This window comes from Thalassophryne amazonica, chromosome 14, assembly GCF_902500255.1.
Source record: "Thalassophryne amazonica chromosome 14, fThaAma1.1, whole genome shotgun sequence".
Classification (NCBI taxonomy): domain Eukaryota; kingdom Metazoa; phylum Chordata; class Actinopteri; order Batrachoidiformes; family Batrachoididae; genus Thalassophryne; species Thalassophryne amazonica.
In genome coordinates, this window is record NC_047116.1 from 32141919 (window position 1) to 32164365 (window position 22447).

General features: G+C 42.5%; 1 protein-coding gene across 1 annotated transcript in view; it reads left to right on the forward strand.

Moving 5' to 3' along the window:
• Positions 1 to 22447, forward strand: part of LOC117524672 (interferon-induced helicase C domain-containing protein 1-like) — a 35036-nt gene that overhangs the window by 12140 nt on the left and 449 nt on the right. The window contains exons 4-13 of the mRNA XM_034186486.1: positions 177 to 387; positions 1927 to 2144; positions 3780 to 3881; positions 4042 to 4165; positions 4296 to 4511; positions 5740 to 5996; positions 6093 to 6242; positions 10621 to 10782; positions 10870 to 11063; positions 11205 to 11298. Coding sequence (XP_034042377.1) covers positions 177 to 387; positions 1927 to 2144; positions 3780 to 3881; positions 4042 to 4165; positions 4296 to 4511; positions 5740 to 5996; positions 6093 to 6242; positions 10621 to 10782; positions 10870 to 11063; positions 11205 to 11298 — 1728 coding nt within the window. The remainder of the gene's footprint in view (positions 1 to 176; positions 388 to 1926; positions 2145 to 3779; positions 3882 to 4041; positions 4166 to 4295; positions 4512 to 5739; positions 5997 to 6092; positions 6243 to 10620; positions 10783 to 10869; positions 11064 to 11204; positions 11299 to 22447) is intronic.

A 22447-nucleotide genomic window follows, 5' to 3' on the forward strand; every position in this document is an offset into this window, starting at 1 on the left:
TGTTCAAAAGAGTAATGTCTAAGGAGTATTTGTGCCAACCTTGGTGCTTGTATCACCATTTGCACGATTGTTTCAGTTATTTGCTGCACTAATACAGTTGTTACTTCTTCTAAGTTGTTTGCTGAATCTTGACTTTTTCTGGAAATGCCATTAAAAGTAACAATAATGTTTTTCAGGTGCCTCTGGTTGACCAACATTATAGGACAGAGTTCGGGAAATTTCTGAAGCACAAATATAAAGTGGAGCGAGTCAGTGGAGACTCCCAGCTCAAAATCTCTTTTACTGAGGTTGTGAAGAAAAATGATGTCATTATTTGCACTGCCAAGATTCTGGAGAACTACCTGGAGAGGTCTAACAAAGGAGAAGACGAAGGGGTTGACCTCAAAGGTATGATGGTGCACACCACAGTGTAACAGTTTTTTTTTTCTTCTTAGCTGGATGATTTTCTTTGGCTTAAACAAACCTGATCATACGATGCCACGTAAAATAAGAAGACTGGGGTCCGCTCAGACCTATACTGACAGTTTTTGGCATCAAAGAGCACCCAGAGGAGTTATAGCATCTCTCCTGTTAATGCCTGACAGATTCTTGTCAAAGTCGTCTGGCTCTGCTGTGGCGTGTTGTTGGCACACACCAGTCCAAGGTGGAATAGCCATCTCAGTGGAACATATGCTGTTTGTTTAAACGCCTGGCAGCATTCCTTCCCCCTGCCTCCCACTCCATCCCACAAATCTGTTTTAGCCATTAGTGTGTGGCTGATCAAATTCACATGAGAGCCTGCATCACCCGTAGATCATCAAGCTGCCACTGGACACGCGCTGATCCTCTCAGGGAGCATTTGTCAACGTGAATACTTGGCGTTTACCTTGCTGAAAATGTTGTGACATACTCGTTAAGGCCAGTTGAAAGTTATTTTTAAAGGAGACAGTTTGCGGCATATGTTTGTCTGGCTTAAACTGCCAGACAAACATGTTCCTGCCATTCCTACTGAAGTGTTGTTTTGTGTGGGAGGACCTCTCACAGAAAGATGCTACCATTTCCAATCACCTTTTTTAAGAAACAGAAATTATGGCAAGACAACCCCTTCTCTTGGATGAGGTCTCTGCTTTGAAATGTAACAAATATACATTCTTCAGGTGCCAATATGCTAACAGTTGCCTTTTCTGTACATGACAAAGAAAGTCCTGTATAGACACTGAAACCCATTGGTGTCTATGCTTATCCCCGGGTTCTGTAGCATGAAGCAGATGTAAATCTGTGACTTCCCACGATCATTTTTCTCCTACAGCGCAAGTTACTTCCTCAGCCACTGCAGATGAAGTGTCTTGTCCAGGGATACAGACAGGTAGCATAAGCAGGAATCGAACCCTGGTCGACTCTACATGTTCATGGTCAAGAGCAGTCAAATTAAAATGGTAAATGGACTGCATTTATATAGCGCTTTCCCATCTGCATCAGACGCTCAAAGCGCTTTACAATAATGCCTCACATTCACCCTGATGTCAGGGTGCTGCCATACAAGGCGCTTACTACACACCAGGAGCAACTTAGGGATTAAGGACCTTGCCCAAGGGCCCTTAGTCATTTTCTGGTCAGGCTGGGATTTGAACCAAGGATCCTCTGGTCTCAAGCCCAATGCTTAGGTCCCCTTCACACATAGTAGAAATCAGGGTGATTCACCACGGAACAGCTCGTATGAGCAAACAACGAAAACATCAAGCCGACGGCAGGCGTGAACAAACCTGCTGCAACGGTTTTGTGCACGTGACGCAGCAGGAACACAGTTCTTGATACTTAATTGTAAAATGTAACTATATACACTGATTCACCAAATATGTGAATCTGTGTGCATGTATCAGTCATATTATCTACCTACTTTGCATCATTTAAAAGGGATAAAGTTGGTCCTGTCTTCTGCTGCTGCAGATCTGTCCCTGATTATAATAGACGAGTGTCACCACACTCAAAAGGGCGAGGTTTACAACCAGATCATGATGCGCTACCTGAAGCAGAAGCTCAAGAACGAAAAGCTGAAGAAGGAGCAGAAGGAAACCATACCCCTACCTCAAATACTGGGTCTGACCGCCTCACCGGGTGTTGGTAAAGCCACTGTATTGGCGAAAGCAGAAGATTACATTCTACGGGTAACTACGTATTCTCATCTTTCCACCCAAACCTGTTTAAAGGAGTTGAACAAAATTTAATGCACACAACAAACACATAGTCTAAAAACACCACAAAATGTGGTTTCTGAGGGTTATAATTCACACAGTGTTTGACGGTTTGGACACGTGTGTGTGTGTGTGTGTGTGTGTGTGTGTGTGTGTGTGTGTGTGTGTGTGTGTGTGTGTGTGTGTGTGTGTGTGTGTGTGTGTGTGTGTGTGTGTGTGTGTGTGGTACAAGTACAAATAGTACATGCACAAGTAGATTGACAAACAGTTTCTACCCAACCACTGTTAGAGCTACAGTATGAATGCCACTGGAACCAAATAGCCAGTTCACATGCCACACTTGAAATGAGTGCAATATTTGTTTATGTGCAATATCCACTGCCACTGAAATACAAGGTCTGTTAGAAAAGTATCCGACCTTTTTATTTTTTTCAAAAACCTGATGGATTTGAATCACGTGTGCTTGCGTGTGTGTGTGTGTGTGTGTGTGTGTGTGTGTGTGTGTGTGTGTGTGTGTGTGTGTGTGTGTGTGTGTGTGTGTGTGTGTGTGTGTCAGAATGGTGCACGTATCACAATAATGATGTAGTGCCTTTTTTGGTGAAAGAGTTGGATATTTTTATTTCATTTGATAGAACCGGGAAGCCCCCATTTTATAAACCTGTCAGTTTGGAAGATGTCCAATCCAAGACTCACAAAGGCAGGATGTACTGTAGTGCTGTCTTGCCACATAAAAACAGTATATAGCAAGCTTTTCTACCAAATTCAATGTTCTAGCTTCAGCTTTCTAAAGCCCCAGTCACACTGTGATGGATTAATGAACCGTATGAGGAACACATTCTATATGTTCGTGTTCTTTTTGTTTTTCGACAGAAGTCTTTTTCCCACAAAATGCATGCCTTGTCAACTTAGGTCCACCAAGTTTGTCAGAAAGTTTTGTGTGTGTTCAAAACTTTGAGCAGCGGTCAGGCGGTCCACTAGTGGACCATTGCTTTGCTTTTTTGTCCTCTGCATGTCTTTTATTTTTCCTGCAGCTGTCTGATGGTTCATTCTGGTGTTCTGATTGGTCAAAAGAAAAGCACAAGCAGAGAATGAACCGATATAGTAAATGCAGCTCCATGTCTTGGAGAAATAGACAGCGCTTACTCTCTCTGTCTATCTCTCTCTTAGTGAGGAGATGCAGCGGAGCTGTTCAAGTGAGGGAAAATTATGCTTTCAGCGCGCTAAACTCAGTGCAGTATATTTGTCTGTAAACCGGGAAAATCCTTCTGCTCAGCGCAGAACGCCATGGAAATGCAGTGTCATCTGTCCATTAGTGCTCCAACTCCACGTGAGACTGACGAATTTGCCAACGGACAAAATATTTAAATATGTAATTAATCCATTTGCTCTATGCGTCAGTGTGACTCGGCCTAACATTCTGCTCATCCAGCTACATTTAAAGTTCCACGCTGTCAACATTCCTGGCACTCAGTCAGAAGATTGGAAACAGGCTTTTGGCTTCATCTCTGCGTTGGGCGTGGTGATTGTGTTTGTAGTACAAATAGAGTATGTTCCTCAGAGATGTGGCATTCGTTTTAACACTTTAAGCCTTTGTTTGACTTTTGGCAGATTTGTGCAAATTTGGACGCTTACAAAATCATGTCATGGGGCCTTGGAGATGAGAAAAGGGAACCGTACAAAACAATTGCACTTGTTGAATACAGAAAGCAGGTACATTTGATTAACAGAGAAACAGATTTTCCTTTGTTATCATAGATTGTTATTCAGATCTGTGTGTGTGTGTGTGTGTGTGTGTGTGTGTGTGTGTGTGTGTGTGTGTGTGTGTGTGTGTGTGTGTGTGTGTGTGTGTGTGTGTGTGTGTGTTTGTCAGGATCCCTTTGGGGATGTAATCAAGACAATCATGGATGCTATTCATGTTCACGCTGAGCTGAACCCCACCTCTGACCTCGGCTCTCAGAACTATGAGCAGTGGGTGATTCAAGAAGAGCGAAACGGTGAGCAAATGTTTAGATGTTAACCTCACTTTCAGGCCTGTGAGCCTTCCTCCCAACAAATGGCAATCTGGTAAAACTCTAAGAAGGTTTTTTTGTTTGTTTGTTTGTTTGTTTTTTAACTGCATTCCAGCTGCAAAAGAAGAAAATCAGAAGGTGAGGGTTTGCGCAGAGCATCTTCGACAGTACAATGAGGGCCTACTGCTACATGACACCATTCGCATGAGTGACGCCTTCAGTTTCCTCAACAAATATCATGAGGAAGAGATGAAGAAAAAAGCATCCCCAAACGATGAAGAGGCCATACAAATCACAGACACTGAGAGATTTCTCTTCAACTTGTTCAGAGGTACTGTAATGGTGAAACTGGCCAATTCTCAGTGTTGCCAGGTCACAAGTATCCATAGTTGGCACAGTTCATTTATTTTGCTGCGTATCTAAGTCCGGGTCACGGTAGCAGTAAACCAAGCAGCTCATCCCACACTTTCCTGTCAAAGTCCTTCTGCTCTTCTCTCCAGCATCAGGGAGGGCATCTGTCTGGAAAATCTTCCCCAAAATCAGAAGTGATTTCAAGAGCACTTTTCCATCTGATGCAGATGCTCAAAGTATTTCACAAAAATGCCTTACATTCTCCCATTCTCCTTCTGACATCATTATCCACAGACATCTATACACTGTATTTAGGAGGCACTATAGTACAGCCCACATTACAAGAAAAGGAAAAGGCGTATGACCAGGTCCCTCTGGGTATCCTGTGGGGGGTGCTGTGGGAGTATGGGGTACCGGATTCACTGCAATCTGATCTCTATATGACCATGGTAGGAGCTATGTCCGCATTCTCTGCACTACATCAGACCTGTTTCTGGTGGGAGTTGGACTCCGCCAGGCCTGCTCCTTGTCGAACAGGCTCTCAATTTACCAGTTGATTTATGCTGGTATCCTCACCTGTGGTCGTGAACTTTGGGTAATGACTGAAAGACTAAGATCATGGATAGAAGCAGCAGAAATGAGATTCCTGCTTTGGGTATCTTGGCTTACACTCCTGGACAGGGTGTGAAGGTTGACTCTCCGTGAGGGACTTTGAGTAAAGTTGCTGTTTCTTTGCATCAAAAGGCGCCAGTTAAAGTGGTTCGGGCATCTGGTGAAGATGCTCCCTGGTCATATCCGTAAGGTGATCTTCCAGGCAGGTCCAACTGAGAGGAGGCCCCGGGGAAGACCCAGGACACAATGGAGAGATTATGTTTCCCAGCTGGCTTGGGTTTGCCTTGAGATCCCCCAGGAATAGTTACAGGACTTGGCCGAAGATAGGGAAGTGTTGGATGGGCTGCTTGGACTGCTGCCACCACAACCCAGATCCGGATAAGCGGCTGAAAATGAATGAATTCTTAAAAATAAAAAATATTAAAAATAAAACAAATTTACCAAAAATAAATTGACCTGGCAACACTTAAACTGGCTTCAGTCTGCAATGTTACCACCAATATAAAAAGAAAGTACATGCTCTGTGCCATTTTAATATAGAAAATGACCTGTAACGTTTTTAATCAGATCTTTGAAATTTACTCTGTGATCTGCAGATAAGAAAGAAGAGCTGCTGAAGCTTGCGGAAAACCCTGAGCATGAAAATAAAAGCCTGTCAGAGCTAAGAGCAAAGATTCTGTATGAGTTCAGCTCCAGGGAGGAAGCTAGGGGGATCATTTTCACCAAGACACGGCGCAGTGCCATTGCTTTGAGTCAGTGGATTCAAGATAACTCAAAGTTTGCAGACATTGGAGTGAAAGCTTCATTCTTCATTGGAGCAGGAGACCAGAGTGGCGTCAAACCAATGACATCTGTAAGTATACGTCTACAAAACTCAAGTTATTTTAACCTTAGATGGCTGACAGCCAGTATTTTACGACAGTCATGTTTGCACATTTGCATTACTCAGACAGAGCAAAAGGAAGTGCTGAATAAATTTCACCATGGGGAAATCAACGTGCTGATTGCTACTACAGTAGCCGAAGAAGGTTTGGACATACCTGCGTGCAACTTTGTTATTCGATACGGCCTTGTGACCAATGAGACTGCTATGATTCAGGTAAGTGATGACATTATCAAGGGCTTTACCTTAATGATGCACATAACACATGACACAGGTGGGTCTGCAGCTTGTCCACCAACACACAACAGGAAATAACAGTGCAAACCAACACACTGGATTATATGACATCATGGGCATGTTGTGGACATAACACAAGATTAACTAATCAGAGTATCACTTGTTGACGCCTTTAGGCATTAGCACATGGAGAAGTGAGAGGTTTTCTGGAGAGGGAACACACACACACACACATACAACCTGCAAGATACCCAAAAACACTGGGCTAGTGTATTGAGTGACAGTTGAATTGTTCACAGCCTGTCGTGCATTAGCAGTGTTTTCCTTATGGGCCTGTCGCACCTTGACGATTTAGACAGTGTATGCTAACTTAATGAAAAATTTGGCGAATATGCTTGGCTACATCGAATAGGCTACTGAGCTGTTACACCATGACGATTTAGCCAGCATATGCTGATGTATCCAAAATGCTGCCAATATGCCATTATAGAGTAGCTGACACATTCAGTAGGTTCTGTGGTTGTCCAGAACATATAAAATACATCTACATACATCAGTATGCATTGTGGATAAGATTGATATAATTTACACAAAAGTTCAAAGCAAGTTACTCATAGGTTAGAAATAAGTTTTGGGTACGCTAGACATTATCTTGATGTATTTCAACTTATGAGTACACTGTAAAATCATCAGTGTTAAATAACACTGACAGTGTCTATATGGGTCCACACAGACACTGTCAGTGTTAATTTAACACTGGTGGTTTTACGGTGTAACTTACAAGTAAGGTGTGTCAACAGTCGCTTAACTTACATACAACTTATGGCCCGCGTATGCCGTACACTGGTATGTGTCGAAGGCTCATCATGTCGGGATGCACTCTTGACTTTGCAAGAAAAATGATTTTGTAGTCATTTCAGCACCGCCATGAATTAGACAACTCCTCCCCTGCTGTCTGATGCCATGATGAAGCATGTTGGCTGGAGACTATTGTGCATATGCGATTCAAAACTGGGGTGTTAAATCTAGATTTTTAACGTCTTTATACATTTCTAATACAATGACCCAAGTCATTTATTTGATTGTAAAATCCAACCCACTGTTGGTAAAAATCTATATAGACCTCATAGTGTGGGTGGGCACATGCATGCGGACTGTGTGTGTAGGCCTAATAACTAGTAACATGCGTGTAGTGCCCGTCAATATATCTTGCACTGGGGCCCGTGCTGAGGTTGCTACGCCACTGGACAGCTTTCAGTAAAAGCTGTCAGGCATGAAGTCTGAGATCAAGGCAACAAATTTTGACTTGTTAAAAACTAATAAAAACAATAAAAGACAGACAATCGGGTGATTTCACCTCCGCGTGTGCGCTGCACAGGTCTGTTTTTCCTGTGAATCACTCTCTCATCATTTGCGCTGTTTAAAAACTCCTCAATAACTCTTTTCACGCCAGATTCAGCGCTGATAATGCCAAGGTGTCATTAAAAAAATGGATAAAACTCTGATTCTTAACATTGTATTTGCTCCCTTTGTCAAAACCTTTGCATGGCAGCATTAATCAAGTGAGGCAGAGAGCTGTGTTGTCGGACATGAGGGTTCTTCTCTCTACCTAACGGTGTGACAGAGTGTAAATTTAAACTTTCTTTTTCATTATATGTTTCTGAATTTGATTACAGCTCTTGTCATTCACGTTGGATGAGGTTCCTGAGCCCTACAGCTCATTCTGTTTTTTTACTTGTCAGCCCAACCCGCCTTCAGTATTTTGTCAATTTTAAGTTTGTTTGATTTTTCGCAAAAGACATCTACTCATAAGACATCATTCTGTACTGATTTAAAATCTATGTATTCAGCATCACTGTTTGGCGAACATCCTATCCATGAACTCTTACAATCCTCATTGATATTATAATAGCCAAGTGGCCTATATGTGCATGTGTGTGGCTTCAATCATGCAAAAACCAGGGAGAGCTGACATTTGCTGTTTGGCATGCTTATATATTCTGGGTCAAGGATGAACTATGCAAAAACAGAAAGTTGATAGGACAAATGCCTTTGGAGAAATTAGCAATTTTATTTAACCAATAAATGCAGCCAATCTGCTCTGTGTTAGCCTGATTCCATCAGATCTCAGAAGCTAAGACGTGAGAGACCTGGCTAGTACTTGGATGGGAGACCTCTTCAGAACACCATGGGCTGTGCGTGTTTCTCCAGGTAAAACTGGAGTTGCATCAGGAAGAGCATCCGGCATAAAACTTGTGCCAAATACCAATGCAGATCTGGCTGAATCCGCTGTGGCAACCCCGAACAAATGGCAGCAGCTGAATGGACAACAACATTTAACCAATAAACAATGGATGCTGTGCTGCAATGCACCATGGCAGTTTGGGGTTTTGAGGTTTTAAATGTTGTTATTGTGGTTCACGCTAACAGTGTTGTTAGTGATACTGATTTATTGTGTTTTTGTACCTCAGTTGGTTTAGTCAGTTTAGATAAGTCTAATGTTGCTCTTACCATGAGTGACTTAAGTTTCATGTTGGTACCATGAGTGAACTACTTAGTGGATTTAATGTCTTCAGCCACTGTCTTTGTTTGTCAAATTAAAACCACCTGCTTACAGCAGCTGTGCGTATATTTAAATTTGATCAGGAACAGACAAAGCACAGCTGACATTTGCTGTTTGGCATGCTTATGCATTTTGGGTCAAGGATGAACAGCCCCAAAATGGAACACTGATAGGCCGAATAGTTTTGGAGAACCTACGAATATTAGGTAAATCTATTTGTTAAAAATGAAGTGGCCTCTGTGTATGTGTATGTGTGCATGAGTGCGTGATTTTATTAGTTTAATGTAAGTATGTAATATAATTGTTAGTACGTTTTAAAAATACATGGATGACACAAGAAAGTGAAAACACTTTTCATTGTGGTCCATTTAAAAATCAAATGACACAATAGAAGTAATACTCAGTCATCTTGAACCACTTATCCGGGATCGGGTCGCACGGCAACAGCTCCAGCAAGAGATCCCAGACCTCCCTTTCCTGGGCCACATTGACCACCTCTGACTGGGGGATCCTGAGGTGTTCCCAGGAGATATAAACTCTCAAACTAGTCCTGGGTCTTCCCTGTGGTCTTCTCCCAGATGGACGTGCCTGGAAAACCTCCATAGAGAGGCATCCAGGTGGTATCCTTAACAGATGTACGAACCACCTCAGCTGGCTCCTTTCAATGCGAAGTAGCAGCAGCTCTACTCCAAGCTCCCCACGGAAGACCAAACTTCTCACACTACTTCTAACGGAGACCCAAGCTACCCTGGTGGTTTTGTCCCGCGTAATGAACGGTTCCGTGGCGCGTCCCTCCGCTCCTCTTTCCATGACAAAAACTCCTGTAACAGTGGAATGTGCCATTCATTTCTAAACTGGACGCTGTCTTGATCCGGTATGTCGTCTGACTAGCACAGAAGTTGTGAAAAGAGTGGACATCAGCATTTTTTCGGCACATTGAGACAGACGTGCGGAGGAATTCCATGCGTTGCGGTGGAGCTGCATGGCGCAAAGCAACGCCATGATGAAGCCTTCCAGGACATGTTGGGGCAGGTCCAGCTCATGCACAATCACAATCGGATAATCACACGACTGAAAAGCAACCGGAATCCATCTGAAATCCACCTTTAAGCCATCCTGTGAGACCAACACTGAGGTGGTTTTGTCCCGCGTAATGAACGGCTCCGTGGCGCGTCCCTCCGCTTTTCTTTCCATGAAAAAAACTCCTGTAACGGTGGAATGTACCGAAAAGGTGCTGATGTCCACATCTTCAGCCTTTTTGTGAAAGTCAGACGAGGTCCCGGATCAACAAAGCCTTCACGTTGGAAATGATCTGGTTGTTCCAGCGGGGTGTCAGCCTGTCAATGGGGGCTGGGAGCGCGCCGCGCTCTCAGCAGTTGTGGGCGGTCTTTAAACCATCTGGATCACTCCTTAATCTGTGTAATCCCCATAAAATCGTCCCCGAAAGCCATATTAATTTTCCGAATGGTGTCCACCTGGAAGTCTCTCAGAGTTTCTGGAAAAAAATTGATGCAGCAAAGCTCCAAATCGTTCAGACATTTATTCGCAATAAAAAATAGATGAGAGAGGTGGACCACACCTCACTCAAAGCCTGCTCACAGGCGAATGACGCAACCGTCAGGCGTGAAAAAACTCACGCATGTGCACGAAGGTTCAAGCTTGGCTGATGCAATCATACGTGATTCAAATCCATATGGTTTTTGAAACAAATAAAAAGGTCGGATACTTTTCTAACAGACCTCGCATATATGTACATTGACAATATAGGCTCTATTCTATTCTGTTGCCTTTTAGGCTGAAGGCCGAGGACGAGCTGAGAACAGCAGTTACACTGTGGTGGACGTGCAGGGATCCGGAGTGGCTGAAAAAGAAAGCGTCAACGAGTACCGCAAGAACATGATGCACAAAGCCATTCATAAGATCATGAGTTTAAATCATGACAATTACAACAAACGGGTATGCTTTAAAGTGTCTTTGACATCCCTTAAAGGTAAACCCAGGATGCCCTAAGACTGTTTTCAGTGTGGTTTTTTGTTCCATCAGATCAAGGAGTATCAGTATCAGGCTGTAATGGAGGACAGAGTGAAAAAGATGAAGATGAAGCAGAAAAGCATAAAGAACGCAAGCCCATCTGAAGTGGAGTTTCGGTGCCGAGGCTGCAGCAAATATGTCTGCAGCGGTGAAGACGTCCAAATCATCGAAAGCATGCATAGAGTCAATGTTTCCACAGAGTTTAGGTATCGTAAATTACAATTAAGAACTGGCACTTATTGCACTTTCCAACACATTTTGTGTATGTTAGCCACAGTGTTTACATTCATGTGTCTTTTTTATTGTAGACAATGGCTTAAACATAACATCAGCTTTTTCTTTTACAGTGAACTTTTCATTCGGAGAGAAAACACTTCTCTTCGAGATAGAGGCTTGGATTATGAGACCAATGGTTTCTTTGCATGTAAAGACTGTGGGCAGGTAAGTGTATTCCAGGAAAGTGTTTTCAACAAAGCTTTATTTATTTTATTTTTTGTCCTATGTCCTTCCGTTATGATATGTGAGATGTTTTATTGTCATGGTTACGTCTGTCTTTCTCTGTGTGTCGATGCTTTCTTGTGAACACCCTCTCAGTAACAATGCATAATTTGCACTTGATGCTTACATCATACGTACCCCATGGGGTTTAGATGAGTGAACACTGTGTGCACAATTATTAAGCAATTTCTGCATTTCATTTCTACACATATTTTCCAACTCCAGGCTGTACAAACCTGAATGCTTATTGGATTAAAGCGTCCTCCTGTAATATGTATTTGTGTAATGATGAGGAGGTGAGGCCTAAAGTGATTCACACCCCATATCGAGGTGTGCATAATTATTAGGCAGCATCTTTATGTTGGGCAAAATGGGCCAAAAAAGAGACTGAACAGACACTGAACAGTGGGTAGTGTGGCGGCCAAGCTTTTAGTACGCTTGTTGGCTCCTGGTTCAGGAGCACCCTGGACCATTCTTCATGTAATGTAGAGTTGCATCAGGAAGGGCATCCGGTGTTTAGCGAACCTGGCCACAGACATATCTTTACATAATCAAGACTACATTAATGTTCTCCTTTTTAAAAGAACTGTCTCTCCAGACCTTCCAAAGGCCAGAGTCTCTTAAACTGAAGGACTATGATATCAGTTGACCTGGGGTAGCCACAGGAAACCCCCCCCACGTTCTCACAAAAGTGACCAGTCTTCATCAAACACTTTTATACTCCAAAGGTTCTTCCAAAACCAGAATTGGTTAAACCCAGTTCAGTCTGAATTTATTAGACAGTTTAATGAAATCTGTCTATAGTCAGAGGATGGCCAGGTCCTGAAACGAACAGTCCCCCTTCATCAGAAAGACCTTTGTTGAATTGGTGGCATTAAATATCAACTCCCAAGCACTCTGTGATCAATTTATGGCCTCTCACATCTCCAGAAGGGGCCTTCAAAACATTGTTGCTCAGGTCTTATCAGTAAAGCAGACCAGGTCCACCAGCCACACCACAAAGAATCAAAAGGTCATAAAATGACCACCTTGCGCTGTGGACACTTATATTGTGTTAGTTAAAGAAGAAAAGAAGGTGTATGTCCTTCATTGCATCTGATGTGTTTTTCACATAAATTTCTTTGGGAAAGAAACAGCCAAATGGGCAGAGCTTATGACCAGGCGCAGCCCGCTTTATAAGGACCCTGAAACAACAAAATCATCTCTTACACCTTTCTCTCTTCTGCCATTTTGCTCGTTAGCTCTTACGCCTTTTATTCCTCAGCCACCTTAAGCTTCCTTTTCTTTTTTCCTCTTGCCATTTTTTCCTACCTCATGGCTTTTAGTTTCATTGTTTCTTGGTGTTTCCTTTTGTTCCGTAACTTTCATGTGCCAGTCTTAATAACTTTTAAGGCTTCAGTCAAGATTTCTGCATTTTAAAAACATTTTACTAGCTGAATTTTTCAGATTAAGAGCAAATTTGTGAGTCTCTGAATTTTCTGCTCGATGCTTTTTGTTAACTTTATTTTTTTCCACAACTTTTTTTGCCAAGGTTGAACGCTTGCTAAATTTATACAAAGACTTTAAATCGATCTTCTACATGTTTTGAAGCTGCTAGAGCTTATTTTGAGAATAAACACCAAAGCCTTCATCCGTGTGTTGATCGGAACCAACTTCTACAGGCCCCCGAACCATCATTTGGTCCTGCTGGCAAAACAAGCTGGCTCCAGCCGGTGGTCACCTGGGAAACCGGTAGTTAACACTGATGCAGACAAAAGAAGGCCATTAAGGCCCATCAGGAAATTGGACCGGACCTTTACCTGATCCAGCGGTGAACCATTCAAGTGTTCTGACGGTCTTTATTGTTAATGATGCAAAGTGGCTAGTCGTTTGGTAATTTTCTTAATAATAATAATTTGTGAACCCAAATTTAATGCAAAATTCTAATCAGGTTTTTATTAAATTTATATTTAGTGCCTTGTTCTTATCTGTTTCATTTCTTTTAACATCTCATTATCAACACCTCGCCTCAGTAATAAAATTATTTATTAGTAATCATGTTCTCAAAATCTCAGTCACGTGTGTTTATCCCTGTACATACAAAAATATAAACGCAACACTTTTGGTTTTGCTCCCATTTTGTATGAGATGAACTCAAAGATCTAAAACTTTTTCCACATACACAATATCACCATTTCCATCAAATATTGTTCACAAAACAGTCTAAATCTGTGATAGTGAGCACTTCTCCTTTGCTGAGATAATCCATCCCACCTCACAGTTGTGCCATACCAAGATGCTGATTAGACACCATGATTAGTGCACAGGTGTGCCTTAGACTGCCCACAATAAAAGGCCACTCTGAAAGGTGCAGTTTTGTTTTATTGGGGGGGATACCAGTCAGTATCTGGTGTGACCATCATTTGCCTCATGCAGTGCAACACATCTCCTTCGCATAGAGTTGATCAGGTTGTCAATTGTGGCCTGTGGAATGTTGGTCCACTCCTCTTCAATGGCTGTGCGAAGTTGCTGGATATTGGCAGGAACTGGTACACGCTGTTGTATACGCCGGTCCAGAGCATCCCAAACATGCTCAATGGGTGACATGTCCGGTGAGTATGCCGGCCATGCAAGAACTGGGACATTTTCAGCTTCCAAGAATTGTGTACTTGGATGTATGGCACAACAATGGGCCTCAGGATCTCGTCACGGTATCTCTGTGCATTCAAAATGCCATCAATAAAATGCACTTGTGTTCTTCGTCCATAACAGACGCCTGCCCATACCATAACCCCACCGCCACCATGGGCCACTCGATCCACAACATTGACATCAGAAAACAGCTCACCCACACGACGCCACACGCTGTCTGCCATCTGCCCTGGACAGAGTGAACCGGGATTCATCCGTGAAGAGAACACCTCTCCAACGTGCCAAACACCAGCGAATGTGAGCATTTGCCCACTCAAGTCGGTTACAATGACGAACTGGAGTCAGGTCGAGACCCCAATGAGGATGACGAGCATGCAGATGAGCTTCCCTGAGACGGTTTCTGACAGTTTTTGCAGAAATTCTTTGGTTATGCAAACCGATTGTTTCAGCAGCTGTCCGAGTGGCTGGTCTCAGACGATCTTGGAGGTGAACGTGCTGGATGTGGAGGTCCTGGGCTGGTGTGGTTACACGTGGTCTGCGGTTGTGAGGCTGGTTGGATGTACTGCCAAATTCTCTGAAACGCCTTTGGAGACGGCTTATGGTAGAGAAATGAACATTCAATACACGAGCAACAGCTCTGGTTGACATTCCTGCTGTCAGCATGCCAATTGCACGCTCCCTCAAATCTTGCAACATCTGTGGCATTGTGCTGTGTGATAAAACTGCACCTTTCAGAGTGACCTTTTATTGTGGACAGTCTAAGGCACACCTGTGCACTAATCATGGTGTCTAATCAGCATCTTGATATGGCACACCTGTGAGGTGGGATGGATTATCTCAGCAAAGGAGAAGTGCTCACTATCACAGATTTAGACTGGTTTGTGAACAATATTTGAGGGAAATGGTGATATTGTGTATGTGGAAAAAGTTTTAGATCTTTGAGTTCATCTCATACAAAATGGGAGCAAAACCAAAAGTGTTGCATTTATATTTTTGTTGAGTGTATGTAAATAAATGTGTAAATATTACACCAGTTGTATTTCTTGTGTTGAGTTAAAGGCAAAATATTAACAAAATATTTTTTTTTTCTGTCTTGCCTCCTTCAAAGACTCACTCTTGTCTTGACCACTTCAAAAAACCCTAAGTCTGTTTGATATTATGCATAGGTCAGAAAAAATAAGCTCTAACCCCCCCCCACGGCAAAACCCCAAACAATTTAATTAGCCTTAACATCACCCCTGTTAAGATACAAAAGTGAACACACCAAGCTCCTCACACGGCACACCATAAAATGTCCAAAATTTAAATATTTTGTTAATATTATATTAATATTCTTAATATGGAAAGTACCTCACATGAGCGCAACCATAAATATGTATTGAAAAATTAATATGTAATAAATTGAAATTGCACCACACAGGCACACCATAAAATAATGTAGACAAAATATAAGATAAAACATTATTTAATTAAATATGAAACTTAATTAAACACCTCAAAACAGGGTACCACTTACTTATTAGATGAGTAGGAACATCATATTAATCAATATGAATTGGTCTTTGATCTGAAAGTCATAAGTTCCAGATACGATTGATCAAACATCTGTCTTTAACTCGACACAAGAAATACAAGTGGTGTAATATTTACACATTTATATGTACAGGGATAAACACACGTGACTGAAATTTTGAGAACATGAATAGTAATAAATAATAATTTTGTTACTGAGGCGATCTATTGATAATGAGACTTTAAAAGGAATGAAACGGAGAAGAACAAGTCACTAAATTTAAATTTAATAAGAACAAACCTGGTTAGAATTTTGCATTGAATTTGGGTTCGCATATTATTATTATTATTATTATTATTACTATTATTATAATTGTTATTATTATTATTATTAAGAAAATTACCAAGCGACTAGCCACGTTGCCACCCCCACTCCCCATCATCCTTGACTGGAGTAAACACGTCTACAAAATGAATGAATAAATGAATGGATATTACTTGATATCCCTACTTTGAGAGGATATAGCTTATTTATGTGTCCCCAGCTTTGTCTTTAACTAGAACTGGTTGGACTGCATACCTTCACCAAGTCTTCCACTGACAACACCTTCTTTGTTCTATGTCTCTGTAATTTAAAAAGACCTGTTAATATTACATAGCCCTGCTTAGCTCTAACTAACTCAGTGGTATATACAGTAAATGTCACTCACTCATCTTCAACCGCTTACTCCAATTAAGGGTCATGGGGAGGGTTTGAGCCTATTCCAGCAGTCATACGGCACAAGGCAAGGTACACCCTGAACAGGACGCCAGTCACTAGGCCACCATGCTGCCATATACAGTAAATGTTTTCACTGAAATTCCATTTTATCTTTGATTGTGACACATGTAGCAGCACGGCGGCTTAGTGGTTAGCACTGTTGCCTCTCAGCAAGAAGGTCATGGGATCGCTTCCCATCTCATCCTTCATGTATGGAGTTTGCATGTTGTTTGAATGGGTTTCCTCTGGACACTCCGGTTTCCTCCCACAATCAAAATCAAAATATGCTTATTTAGGGTCTGGTCCTTTCTCTGCCCCTGACCAAGGCAGCGTCTACATCTGGAGTTGGTCCCTGGGTGCTGGACTGTGGCTGCCCACTGCTCCTAGTGGTGTGATTGTGTGTACCTGTAATTAGGATGGGTTAAATGGACAAATTTCACTGTATGTATGTATATATGTATGTATGTATGTATGTATAATGACAATAAAGGTTCGATTCTCTCTATTATTCTCATTGCTGGGATAGGCTCAAGCTCCCTGCATGGTCCTTGATTGGAGTATACAGGTCTAGCAAATGAATGAATGGGTATTACATTACTTGGTTTGACAGGATGTAGCTCATTTATGTCATTACACATCCACAGCTTTGTCTTTAAATAGAGCTGGTTGGACTGCATACCTTCACCAAGTCTTCTACTGCCAACACATTCTTTGTACTCTATCTCTGAAATGTAAAAAAAAAAAGACTTAACATTACAGATCCCTGCTTAGCTTTAACTAACGCAGTAATATATAGTAAATGTTTTCACTGAAATTCTATTTTATCTTGGATTGTCACACATGAATTGAAATGTATTTGAGCGTGTAATATTTCAGGAAAAAAAAAACATCCTGAAGAGGCTTTTATTATTATTAAGAAAAATGCCAGAAAGTCTGTCAGCTGCAGTTTATCCAGTTTTACAATAAAGGTCTCCATGGTGTCCTTTATAAATGCATCAAATGTCAGTGACTGATCTGGCATCAATGTGATCACTAACTGGTCTGTTATACTGGGACTCTTATTTACATCTCGTTGTTGTCTATTCAGTTGTCCCGCTATGATGGACAATGATTAGTAGATGTTTGTTTTGTTACATTTCTGTCATTGAGTGATCTATCAGTCTTGCATCATGCCTTTTGTTGTGTCCACTGCACTTCCTGGGTTTGTGATCGTCCTAGATCAAGAATAATATCCACACTAGTAGAGACATTCTCTTATCTCGCCAGTGACATTCATGTCTGTGGCTCCAATGTCTTTGAGATCAGAAGAATGCCTGGATAGAGCTTATGGAGTCTCAAAGTCACAGGACAGAGGTGTTTGGCAGTGCCAGTATCATTGCAGGAAAACATTTTTTTAGGCTCCGGTTTTTTGTATGGTTGTGAGAGTTGGATGCTAACCAGTGATCTAAGGCACCAACTCAACATCTTTGGTACAAGGTCTCTTCAGCAGATCCTTGGGTACTGCTGGAAAGATTTCATGTCAAAAGACGAGTTACTTAGGGAGATTCAGATGTATCATTTGCGTGGTGAGGAAGCGTCAGGTCTGACATTTTAGCCATGTAGCGCATTCCTCTTGGCATGATCTAGCATGTACTGAAGGTGCCTCTGTGTTGAGGACCCCAGTGCCCGGAGAAGGACAAAGGGACACCCATCTTTCACTTGGCTGTGGCAGATGGATGTTTACATTTGAGACATGGGAACAGACCAGTAGTCTGCCCGGGTGGTCACCATCCAGGACACAAGGCAGTTCCAGAGTGTGGGAGATGTGGTGACACATGGCACCAGCATATATTCTGGTGCCACGCGTATATAGTCCCAGACCTGATCTGACTGCACCCACTGAGGCTAAACCCATTGCACCAGATTGAAAGGGAAGGTACCCCTCAGCTCTCAAGCCCAGATATGCGCCCTGCCCTCCATGGGGTCACCAAGGCCATACCAGAACCATCAAGCAATCAACAGCCCACATACACAGATGGAATTAATCACCAGGGGCACAGGGTGGACCACAAACAGAGAACTGTAGTCATAAGCCCAGGGACTCCCAGGACTTCTGGCCAAGGACTACTGCCCCTAGATACTCAAGATCACCTGGCTGTGGATAAAAATTGACACCCCCAAGTGCCCTATCACCTATGTGGGTGGATTAAATTATAGTGATTATTTTTAGCAAAAGGATCAGTGAAGTATATGTAGTGTCATGTCTGCATTGTGTTTCAACTCCTCCCACTCTCTTCTCTCGGGACTCGCAGTCACTGGCATGGAAGGCGGATTCTCTAACCAGAAGGCTAAAACCCAAGGCTCTGGCCTTGTGGACATAGAATCCTTTTAGCTATTGGGGAGTGAGATTTACAGACTGCTGTTGCACAGCAACTCCTGCTGTCTTCCGTCTCATATGCATGGCAGGAATGGGTTGTGGGGTGTACAGCAGTGTGTGCACGTAACTTGGTGTACCCTCAACAGATGTATGTTCTGAAGTGACTCCAGATCTACAAGGAGAAAGAACCTAATGTGTACGTTATGATGATAAGAGGAAACCCACTTCCAGTCCTCTTTGAGGAATGCCATTTTTAAACATTTGAATAATTTTCCAGTGCAGTTTTGACAAACTGGAGATCTTCTGCCCATTTTCTCTCCTCAAACACTCATACACTTATGATTACAATCACTTAACATCACCTGAAATGACACTATCATTTCATGTTTTTGTGACAAGAGCCAACACTGACTCAAGTGTGCAGGAACTGTCTTCAGCCAGATCGTACCCATGTTTTCAACAACAGAGACCTTCAACACGAGACGGAAATCCTCGTCTGCAAAGCCGCTGTCATGCCCACCCTGCTGTATGGATCTGAGATCTGGACCACCTACTGCTGCCACATGAAAATCCTTGAGCAATTCCACCAACGTATCCTGAGAAGTATCCTCTGTATCAAGTGGGACCACTAACGTACCAACATCAGCATCGTGGCTGAAGACAAGCTCCAGAACACTGAGTGTGTCATCATCCAAAACCATCTTCGGTGGGTGGGTCACATTGTTAGGATGGATGACAGCCAACTACCCAAACAGATCTTCTGATACCAGCTAGGTGAAGGAAAATGGTCCATAGGAGCAAGGACCTCCTGAAGCAAAAGCTCAAGAGCTGCTCCATCAACTGGAGAACCTGGAAAGAACAAGTGAGAGATAGAGCCAGCTGGTGAGTAATGATCCACATGGGAATGAAGTCTTTGAAAAAATGTGGATGAACAACACAGAGGAGAAGAAGAGAAAGAGGAAGGAGAGAGCGCAAGATCTTGACTGACAGAAGCTTCCCAAAGCAACCGTGTCCCTGTCAAAACAGTGCATGTCAAGACTGGGCTTGTCAGTCTTGTCTACATCCACCATCCTGTCCAGGAATCGACCAAGAGACAGTCTTCCTCACCCCTGAGGCACTGCCATGAAAAGCACTTAATTGCTCCCATTCCAACTTTTTAAAATTAATTTATTTATTTTTAGACTTTTTACATCCGTCAAGTTTTACTTTATATAGGCGTTGAAGGATTACATCAGAACTACTTCACAGATTCTCACCAAATTTGCACCACAGATAGATATTAGGGCATGGAAGACTCACTGCATTTTGGAGGTGATCCGGATCAGGATTGGCGGACTTCAGAAATCTCTGATTGTTCTTGTTTTTATGTGTTGCAGAAATGGAAATATATGAACAATGATGTTGGCCACACAGTATCTTTGGTTCATGCTATCTGCAATGAAATAGAGTCAAAGTAAATGCAAGTGTGTGTGTGTGTGTGTGTGTGTGTGTGTGTGTGTGTGTGTGTGTGTGTGTGTGTGTGTGTGTGTGTGTGTGTGTGTGTGTGTGTGTGTGTGTGTGTGGTACAAGTACAAATAGTACATGCACAAGTAGATTGACAAACAGTTTCTACCCAACCACTGTTAGAGCTACAGTATGAATGCCACTGGAACCAAATAGCCAGTTCACATGCCACACTTGAAATGAGTGCAATATTTGTTTATGTGCAATATCCACTGCCACTGAAATATGAGGTTTGTTAGAAAAGTATCCGACCTTTTTATTTTTTTCAAAAACCTGATGGATTTGAATCACGTGTGCTTGCATGAGCCAACCTTGAACCTTCGTGCGCATCGTGATTTTTTTCACTCCTGTCGGTTGCGTCATTTGCTTGTAAGCAGCCTTTGTGTGAGGATGGGTGGAGTCTCTTGTCTTTTTTCTTTGCAAGGAAATGGCAGAATGACTGGAGCAGCGCGACTGCATCAAATTTTGCCAGAAACTGGGCGACAGCCAGGTGGAAACCATTCGGATTATTCAGACGGCTTTCGGTGATGATCCTATGGGCATCACACAGATTAAGGAGCGGTACAACCGGATTAAAGACGGCCGCACAACGGTGGAGAGCGAGCCACGCTCCGGTTGTCCATCAACGTGCTGAAATGACCACATCATTTCCAAAGTGAACGCTGTGGTGATGTGGGACCGTCGTGTGACTATCCGAGAAATTGCGGAAGAGGTGGACATCAGCACTTTTTCGGCACATTCCACTGTGACAGAAGATTTGGCCATGAAAAGAGTGGCAGCGAAATTCATCGGCACAAAGCTGATGGCGCAGCAAAAGCACCTCTGTGATGAAGCCTCACAGGACATGTGGGACATGCTCACAATTTCTCGGATAGTCACATGACTGAAAAGCCACCGAAAGCCGTCTGAATCTTCTGAATGGTGGACGAGCTGGGCATGTCACAACATGTCCTGTGAGACTTCAACACGGAGGAGCTTTTGCTCCGCCATCAGCTTCATGACTATGAATTTCGCTGCAACTCTTTTCATGGCAAAATCTTCTGTCACAGTGGAATGTGCCGAAAAAGTGCTGATATCCACCTCTTCCGCAATTCCTCAGATAGTCACACGACGGTCCCACATCATCACAGCGTTCACTTTGGAAATGATCTGGTCATTTCAGCATGTTGATGGCCGACGGGAGCGCGGTGCACTCTCCACCGTTGTGCGGCCGTCTTTAAACCAGTTGTACCGCTCCTTAATCTGTGTGATGCCCATAGGATCGTCACCAAAAGCCGTCTGAATAATCCAAATGGTTTCCACCTGGCTGTCGCCCAGTTTCTGGCAAAATTTGATGCAGTCGTGCTGCTCCAGTCGTTCCGCCATTTCCTTGCAAAGAAAAAACAATGAGAGACTACACCCATCCTCACACAAAGGCTGCTTACAAGCAAATGATGCAACCGACAGGCGTGAAAAAAATCATGCATGCACACGAAGGTTCAAGGTTGGCTCATGCAAGCACACGTGATTCAAATCCATCAGGTTTTTGAAAAAAATAAAAAGGTCGGATACTTTTCTAACAGACCTCATATTCACAGTTTTGTACATACTTTTCTCTTTTTAGATGCAATCTCTTTTTTGCCAATATGTACATAAGATTTTTTTTTTCTTCTTCTTTTTAAATTTGCACTCTGGATGTACCACTTTCATTGAGTTAAATTTGATGTTTCTTTTCTTTTCTTCTTCAGACTTTTCGTGTCTGTGCCTGGTTTACTCCTGTTTATGTTTGCACTGAAAGGCTGCACCTTACCTTTTGTTGTACTGGTTAAAATTACAATAAAGAGTGCGTGCGTGTGTGTGTGTGTGTGTGTGTGTGTGTGTGTGTGTGTGTGTGTGTGTGTGTGTGTGTGTGTGTGTGTGTGTGTGTGTGTGTGTGTGTGTGTGTGTGTGTGGTACAAGTACAAATAGTACATGCACAAATAGATTATAAAACAGTTTCTACCCAACCACTGTTAGAGCTATGAATGCCACTGGAGCAAAATAGCCAGTTCACATGCCACACTTGAAAGGAGTGCAATATTTGTTTATGTGCAGTATCCACTGCCACTGAAATATTCACAGTTTTGTACATACTTTTCTCTTTTTATATGCAGTCTCTTCTTTGCCAGTACATACTTATAAAATTTAACTCACTGAAAGTGGTACGTCCAGAGCGCAAATTTAAAAAGAAAAAAATTGTTTATTTTCTTATCTTCTTCAGACCTTTCATGTCTGCGCCTAGTTTACTAAGGTTTATGTTTGCACTGAAAGGCTGCACCTTACGTTTCATTGTACTGGTTACAGTGACAATA